Source organism: Sesamum indicum, linkage group LG2 (assembly GCF_000512975.1).
Source record: "Sesamum indicum cultivar Zhongzhi No. 13 linkage group LG2, S_indicum_v1.0, whole genome shotgun sequence".
Taxonomy (NCBI): domain Eukaryota; kingdom Viridiplantae; phylum Streptophyta; class Magnoliopsida; order Lamiales; family Pedaliaceae; genus Sesamum; species Sesamum indicum.
Genome location: NC_026146.1, coordinates 12,004,273 through 12,013,293, shown reverse-complemented (window position 1 = coordinate 12,013,293; position 9,021 = coordinate 12,004,273). Strand labels below are relative to the sequence as shown.

Below are 9,021 nucleotides of genomic sequence, written 5' to 3'. Positions count from 1 at the left end.
TCATAAGCCAGTGAAAGGAAGATGTATTTGAGATAGAACACTAAAACAGGCAATTTGTACTTTTAAGGCATACATGAATTTGGACGAAAGTATTTGCTTTGTAATAGATCTTTCTCATTAATACATTAGAACCAACAAAATCAGGTGAAAGATCTAATAAAACCTTCCAGATATAGCTGCCCCATCTCTAGATGTTGCATGGACTAATTTCATTGAGACAGGTATTCCCGAACTGTAGAATCTAAGAAGTATTTTAGTATAGGACATTTCTCTGTCCTATACGATTACCTCTCTGAGAACATATTCTGTCTGACTGCTTTGGAGGGAGTTCCAATGCTTGTCTCTTGATTTGATTGCTTCACAGTACAGCCATTAGACTCCATAAACCTGGTCCTCTTTGTTTTCACTGCACTTCCCTCTGAGCTTCATGCTTTTATACCACATGGCACAGGCAATATAGAGAATCAAATCGATGGCTGTCAAGCCCGCTAAGAGAAAATAGAACCTGTCTAGATGACCCTTGTTAAGGTTTCTTGGGATCCATCCGGGCATGTTATCTATTGTAGATATTTTCATTACAATAGACACCAGCAAGCTACTAACATAGTTTCCTAAAGATATTGATGTCATACAAAGTGCACTTCCGAAGCTCTTGAGTCCATCAGGTGCTTGTGCATTGAAAAATTCTAGCTGACCTACATACATGAAGACTTCGGATGCACCAATGAGAGCATATTGGGGGACTTGCCAAAATATGCTCAATGAGCTTGAGCCTTGACAGTGCTTGCAATCTTTCTGAGCATATTTTAGCCTATAGCACTCCACAATTCCAGCTGAGAGCATGGCCATAATTGCTATAACGAGACCGATTCCCATTCTCTGAAGCTCAGTGAGTCCTTTCTTTCTGATCCTATGCACAAGGGGGTCGAGTACTCTTCGGTATAGGAATATGACAATGGCTACACTGACAATGTCAAAGCTAGACATGCTTGCTGCAGGGATACGGAAGTTTGAAATCTTGGTATTCATTGCATCCCCTTGTTCCACGAAAAGTGAGGCCATCTGAGTGAAGACTACTGAATAGATTATGGTGCAGAGCCAGATTGGCAGCAATCTCAGTATGCATTTGACCTCTTCAACTTGAGAGATCGGACAGAGTCGCCAGGGGTTGTACTCATTCTGCTTCAGTTGGTCGAGTTCTCTTGAAGTGACAAATGCTGCTCTGTCCAAAAATCTGCAATGGACCATTCAGTCTCAATCAGTTTTGTCAATTGGATTGTTACAAATTTGTGTAACTTGGTTGAAGTTGTTATGGTCTAAGAAATAGATATACGAGTTTGATGATATTTGGTCAGGTGGATTATAGCCCAGAATCTGAAGGTATACTTACTTGAACCCGTGAGTATGGAGCATCTTCCTAGCAGCAACAGTTGATTTTTCAGTCCCTTCAGCTTCGTATAAAATCTCTTCACCTGGTGGAATCTTTAGCCTACACTTCTTTGATGCTGCTACTATTACCTGGCAAACCCGGGAAAGCGGATTGCCACTGGGCTTGAAGTGCCTGTATCTTTTGGTACCTCCAAGAAAGAGGACAAGCGCTGCAAAAGCAGAGGCGGTGGATGCCCAGAATCCAAGAGCCCACATCCCTTCATCCTCAAAATACCCTAATATGGTATTGGAGAAGAGTGAACCAAGGTTCAATGCCAGGTAGAAGTAGCTGAAGAAGGCAACTTTGGAATAGCCCTCTTTTGGATCCTCTTCATCGAACTGATCAGCCCCAAATGTGGCAATGTTAGGTTGGTAGCCTCCATTTCCTAATGCAACCATGTATATGGAAATGTAGAAGAGACCTATCACCCAGCTTGAATGGGATTCACATGGGGTTATTTCATCCCCACAACCTCTTGGTTTAAGCAAGAAGATCTGTGTTGTCAGTGATAGCAATACCAGACCCTGCAACAAATTATAAGAGAAGCAATTAGTCTGCAGCAGGAACAATATCCCGTACCCTTGCACTCCATGTTCATATATACAAGAAGAACGAGCTGAACGGATACTTACAATGACAAAGATGGCCTGAAAGATTGCACAAGTTTTATATCTTCCCCAATAAGAGTCACTAAGGAAAGCACCAACAAGCGAGAATATATAGACTGTTCCTGTCCATTTGCTAACACTGTTGGCAGCGTAGGCATTGTTTTGTTGCAGGACCCTAGTAAGAAACAGCACCAAGTTCACTCCAACACCGAAAAATGCTAGAGTTGCCAGACCTTGATTTACTGCATTATTGAATAAGCATACTCTTTTAGTACAGGGAGTTGGAGCCTTAAATTATTTAAACATATGAGCTATCTTACTAGTCGGTAGGTAAACAATGTTTTTTTCATTTTGATTATGATGAATTGGTTATTATACTCCTAGTAATCTGGAAGGTCAGATTGCCTCTAGACTGAGAACAGGGCTGTTATTTATTGGTGAAACAGAGGTTCAAATGCTCATCAAATATGCAATACACATGCTAAACAAGCACGTATCGCCATTGAAACTTAAATAAACGAAAACGAAATGGGGTTACCGTTCATCATTTAGTATTCATGTGCAACGAATAGGGCAATCTCAGCAGAGGTACCTTTACGTTACATCCAGCTAATATACCTAGAATATAAACTGTTGTTATGCTTTCTGCGTCTTCTTTGAAAGGTCCCATTCCTTTCCTTGTTTCGGCAATTTCTTGTATAAACCATTTCTCCAGTCATTAAACTAGCTAGTTACCGCGAATTGGGAACTGCCCTAACCTGATCTGATCACAAGTACTTTGCCTGCTGGGAATGTAGTTTAGGCATTGCTTTAAAGTTGTGTCATGTTGTTGGCAGATGGTTGTTATTGGTACTTTTGCTATTGCTAGGAATGGACATGTTAGGAGAAAAGAGTATGAATATGGAGAACCTAATGTGAGATGATTGAAATGCAGGCTGCCTAAATCACCATTCAGATGGATGATTTACACTAAGGGAGGTATGGTATAACCAACTTGGATGAAATGCATTCAAATCCTATTCTTGTTTCGCCAAAATCCAAATTAAATTATAGCTGAGATTCGGAAAAAAAAAAAAAAAAAAGCAAGATAAAAAAACCCCTTTTCAGAAATTTAGTCTTAAAATAGAATTTAACAGAATTTTATTTTCAAGAAATATACTAATCTCTCTCTTAATTTGTATTTTTAATAGTAATAGTAGTATAGAAGTACTTAACTTTTTCAGATGATATAACAGGCAACTCTATGAATGGGGTTAAAGTACTCAACTAGCATACAAAATCTTTTCAAGTATTAGTTTATATTGAGAGTAGTAAGCAAATCATGTGATTCACAAATAATGCCAAACGTCCTCATCATTCTCCTCATATAGTGCTCTACTTCAAGAATAGATGGTAATATTGGATCTACTTGACAATCATTTTCCAACCTCCAACTCTTGATCAATATATCCTTTTTTTTTTTTTTTTTTAATAAAAAGAAACCGTTACTCGAAAAACAACCAAATATTTGAATGCTTGTCTATGTCTTCAGAAAATATACAGAAGTATTTTATCTGTTTTGTGCTAATATAAAACGAAAAACAGAACTTATTAAATTTTTTTAAAAAAATACACACGTATCTATGTCTTTCTCTCTGGGTTCGTAGTTTTCCACTTGTAGCGGTGACGAAAAAGAGCCAAAAAAATATGAAAGAGTGGCACATCAAAGAAAGAGATGAGAGGGAAAGGGTGAAATTTAAGGCCATCTACTATGTACATAAAACGCCAACTAGTGATGGTCAAAATTGCCCTATGCTTTGGGACGACGACGATGACGAGGACGTCTATGGCTGGTCTTACTCCTTTCGTCACGTACACATCATAAAATTTTACTCCACCACACGGCAACCGTGGTGACGTGAATGAAATGAATGCAACTCATTTTATAATACCAATTCGACTAAAAATTATTGAGTTGCAATAAAGAATTATTATTATTTTTAAATAATATATGTGATCGTTATGCATGTCTTTTATTATCGTCCTCTTAGAATCTATAGCTCAAATTTTCGTTTTCAAAGATGTGAAATATGTGAACATTTAATACTCACACCGAAATGAAACCAACTTTTTATGCTTCCCACCTTGTAAAAAGCAATTCTTTTTGGTAGCGAAAACCAAAAGATGACCAACCTAATACTAATTATAAGTATTTAATGTTGTCTAGATAGGTTCAAGAATGCAACCCTTTCCAGACATCAGTTACATGTGCGTGTTTGTGTGTGTGTGTACGTGTGAAGAGAAGGGAGTTACGTACCAAGTATGATAATTCCAGCAACCCCTTTTCCAGTCTGGTCTCGGATCGCGGGGCGGCCATGAAAATCGACAGTTCCATCGCCGGTGTAGACGTCGTCTTGATCTAATCCCTTCGACTTATGAGCCTAAAGACAGTGACGATAAGTAGATAGATATATACATGTATTAGAATGGGGTGCAAAATCAACTTCGTGTATGTTAATTATGCATGCCTCATTGTTTCGGTTGCATGAGATGCAGAAAGAACAATAGAGCATGGACTCATGCAGAAACGGTGATTGTATACACATGCGCCAAGCAAAAGAACAATGGAGAAACTGAAATCGACGTTGAGGACTACTGACCTCTTTCGACACTTCTAAGGATCCCATTTACGATGAAAGAACGAACTTGTCTTTGTTTAGCTGTTTGAGTAGTTGATGCAAACAGATGAGAGGGATATGTAACTTCACTTACTTATATGTGTGTATATATATATATATGTATGTATGTATGTATGTATGTATGTAGAAAGAAGCTGCGAATAATGGGAACCCTGGGAGGGTATATATAGAGGATGAGAGGGTGAAATGGAGGGCTAAGATTTGAGGATGAATTATGGGAATGAGATGATCCAGATGGACAATATTAAAATGCATGTTATTGTCCTTATTGAGATGATGATGATGATGATGATGATGGTGAGTGGAGAAGTCCACAAGTCATACTCAGACTCAACCATGACCTAATTTCTTTGTTTCTATGTTTGCAGTATTTATGCCTCCAATTTGGGGTTCTGATTTTGAGGCACCACCCCATTACTCTTCCTTTTTTCCTCTGTTTTTCCACTAAGGAACAGTACTGCTGTGAGAGGAGAATGGATCATTGCAGATTGCATTGCTCTAAGTATATTCATCACATTACACATATATTATATATCATACTCTATATATATAACTGCAAGAGTTCGTATAGGGGAAAAATGTAATTTTGGTCCAATTTTTTAAGGGTGGTGATAATTTTAGTCCAAGTCTAATTCAAAATAGCGAATTAGAACAGTAATTTTCAAAAAATGGCAATTTACGGACAAAATTTTGTCGGAATCGCACATATGATGCGCACGTGACCACGTAAATTTGGGAATTTGTCCAAACCCCACGAATTAGCTTACATGGAAGTATTTTTTCGGTCGGTGCTTACGTGGCAAAATTTAAAACACGTAAGCATCGGCTAAGGAAATACTTTCGTATAAACTAATTCGTCGCATTTTGAAGAAATCCCCAAATTTATGTGGTCAGGTGTGCATCATGTGCACGATTCCGACAAAATTAGGGCATTTTGTCATTTAATTGCCATTTTTTAAAAATTATTTTCCTGATTCATTATTTTGAGTTCGACCTATACTTAAATTGCCGCTCCCCTAAAAAGCAAGACCAAAATTGTATTTTTTTCCTATTATAATAATAAGTTGATAGAATGCACTTATACACACACATATATATATATATATATATATTCTTGTGATAGTGCTTATAGACTGTTATGAAATGAAACTCACATTATTTTGAGGATAAATTATATTTGTACTTTTTAGTTAAATTTAATTACACGAACATTTTCGATTCTTTATAAAATAAGTACATTTTGTAAAGTTGAAGTTATAATTATAAGTATACCCCTATTTAACTTCAGAATTATACAAGTACAGTTCTTGAAACAAATAAATTACATTTACACCCCTTCAAGGATGTGCTAGTAATTTTACAATTAACAATGGTATTTGTGTAATTACACCTACTTTCTTTTAACCGAATTAATAAATCAAGTAAGTGAACCACGCACCAAACAACGAGGGTCAAGAGAGTGTTGTTAAGTTAACTGGTTGGCATAGAGAGAAGTCATATATCAGGGGTGTTGATGCAGTTTACCCTTATTTTTATCAAACTTTGTGTTGGACTGACGAATTTGATGATGGAGGACCTTCGAATCCCTAATAACAATTTTTTTGAATTTGTTTGAATAATTTTACATCATACACTATTTCAAATACTTCAGTTCTCATTTTGAACTATATTTTATAAAATATTGATGAATTTCAAATTCTTTTCTAATGAATGACTGTAAACCATTTCTTTAAATCTTCTCTCAAATTCAAATTCTTTCGTTCAAATATTACCAAAAAAAACTACATCTTCCAAGGCGCAGTAGACAGTTCACACCTAGTTCTTGAATATGAACACAAATGTCCTGTCCAACTCACACATGGAATTTTCATCTGCCTCATTCCTAGGTATATAGCAAGCAATGTTGTTGGATTCTATTAACATTAAGGCCATATTCACTAGCTTGTAATTTAAGTTAGTTCAATATTTGCTTCATTAAGTTGAAACCCGTTATTACAACATAGGTTCAATCCCGTTTATACTATTTTTATAACTGTAAATATGACCTCAAGAGGTGGGCTTGGCCTAATTCTTTGAATCATACTTTCATTACTTTGAAATAAACAAGGTTAAATTTTGCTAAATAATCTATCGCGTAACTCTAATCGTATCTTTCAATTATCAAACGTATTTGAAGTAAAAATGGCCTAATAGTATTGTAACACATTAGTGGATAATATGCTTTAATTTTGCACCACTGCTACATTTCAACACTTATCAGTAAAGTATATGCTTGATGTGTATTGCAAATAATTTCATGTCTATTGGAATAGCTTTTAAAATCCTCTTTGAGAATGTTGAACTAGAGACCAAATAATGTTAGAATTTGTTCAACAAGAAGTTCCAATTTTCTTGGACATATTCCATTCTACTACATCAATTCCTTTTCACATAGGTGTTCAATATATATTGTCTTGACGATAATGACTTGTTTAAACATAGATTATGTATATATATATATATATATATTTATATATCGGTGAATTACAGTTATCGCTCCTGAAGGGTAATAAGGAGAAGCATTTAGCATTTGGAATGTGGAACTGAATCCTCTACTTTTGGTAACATGATTTTTTTTTTCCCTCCTCAGGAACGTCTTAAATTCATTTTCTTATCATTTTTGTAAGGAGAAATTGTACTTTTAGTTCCATGTGATAGAAGGTGTTATTTTTTAGTCCTACAATTTACGGGCTCAGTACATTTGGTCCCATAAGCTAAAACGTTATAGCATTTGGGGCCAAAAATGCTATAATGCTTTATTATATTATTTTTTATCATATGAGATCAAATGTATTAAGTTTATAAATTATAGGATCAAAAGTAGAATTTTTTCTTTTTGTAATTTGCAATTTATTTTTTTCATTAAAAGATATTCTTCTTTTTGTTTGTTTTTTCATGGTTTAAAATTAGACAAAATTATTATCCAGGAATATTTCCCAATAGGTGTTGACAGGATGAAAATTTATAACTTTCTTTGAATGTTCTGCTCATTTTTAATTATGTATGAAAGATAGTTTCCCAAAGTAAAAATAGTGCAATTGAGTCTATCTAATAATGACAGTAATTAATGCTAACAAAAGTGTACATAGTGAAAAATCAAGATTCACTACATTCTCAATCTAGTGATATTCCTATTTTTTTAGATATATTAAAAATCAAAATACTCTTTAGCATTTTTTGAGGAATAGCTTGAGACCAAAACGGTAAATCGGCACTGTCCATGTGAATTTGTACTTATATAAGTTGTGAATCATTGAATTAGCATATAATGATGATATCATGTGTGAGCTAACAACTGATAGCTTATATGGGTGTAAACTCACATGGACGACATCATCAAGTCCAAATAAAAGAGCTCCTGGAGTGTTTGGTGAAATTTGTGAGTGTAAAACATTACAAAATGGATTCGGCACACACTTCGCCACAAGATTCAAGATAGTGGGAAATGAACTTTTGACACTTTACGAGTCATAAATTAAAAATATAGAAACTCAAAATTCTCTAAATATTATTATAAATTAAGAACATCAGAAGACTCCATGGAACAAAATGTGACTTGAATGGTTGAGGTTAAGAATAATTAATATGTGGGAGGCAAGAGAGATGGAGTTGAAGATGAAGCATCGTTGTTTTTCAGAATAAACTTTGGTTCTCTTATATTAAAGTTCACTCTAAAAGATAGATTTTTAATTGAAATGACTAATATATATCTCGTCAGTATATGCCTTAATATTGTAGATAATTGCTTTTTATGCTATGTAATATATTTATTTTAGAGTACGTATTTTGATTTTTAGTAAACAATCCATTTTCTCAATCCTCACGCAATTTTCATCCAATAATTAATGAAAAATGCACGTGAGACTACTAACAGCTCCGTCAATTATTGGATGCACATGAGGATTAAAATTGAGAAAAATTTTCAACTTATGGGATGCGATGTGAGAAAAATCGTATGAGGCTGGAAGCGCGATTTTCCTAACAACGAATTATGATTGGGAGCCGTGTGAACTTTGGAGTCGATGCTTTATCTTTGTTTATGATAGATGCCAATTTTAGGTACAAAGTTACATGTATATATATATATATATATATATATATGAAATGAGCACTAACAAAAACAATTACCTCTAAACATAAAGACTATGGCATCAACATCCATCATTGCTTATCTTAACAAAGTGATAAGTTGATGGCAAGAAGTATGATAATTGGTGCTATAAAGATCTGATATGTGCTGCATGAATGAGATGTTTTGGAGGGCATC

At 34.9% G+C, this 9,021-nt stretch overlaps 1 protein-coding gene across 1 annotated transcript; it reads right to left on the bottom strand.

The window, feature by feature from the left end:
* Positions 27-4,860, bottom strand: LOC105155943 (protein NRT1/ PTR FAMILY 7.3). Its single transcript, XM_011071927.2, has 5 exons — positions 4,677-4,860; positions 4,334-4,457; positions 2,062-2,279; positions 1,391-1,953; positions 27-1,234 (listed from the first exon to the last, which is right to left on the bottom strand). The coding sequence occupies exons 1-5, from the start codon at positions 4,701-4,703 to the stop codon at positions 373-375; spliced, it is 1,794 nt and encodes a 597-aa protein (XP_011070229.1). The 5' UTR covers positions 4,704-4,860; the 3' UTR covers positions 27-372.

Excerpts from the sequence above, each read along its gene's own strand:
- LOC105155943 (XM_011071927.2), bottom strand. The coding sequence starts at position 4,703 with ATGGGATCCTTAGAAGTGTCGAAAGAG. Across the intron at positions 2,280-4,333 it reads TGCTGGAATTATCATACTTG|TAAATCAAGGTCTGGCAACT; the intron begins GTACGTAACTCC and ends TCAATAATGCAG. Across the intron at positions 1,235-1,390 it reads CTCCATACTCACGGGTTCAA|ATTTTTGGACAGAGCAGCAT; the intron begins GTAAGTATACCT and ends GGTCCATTGCAG.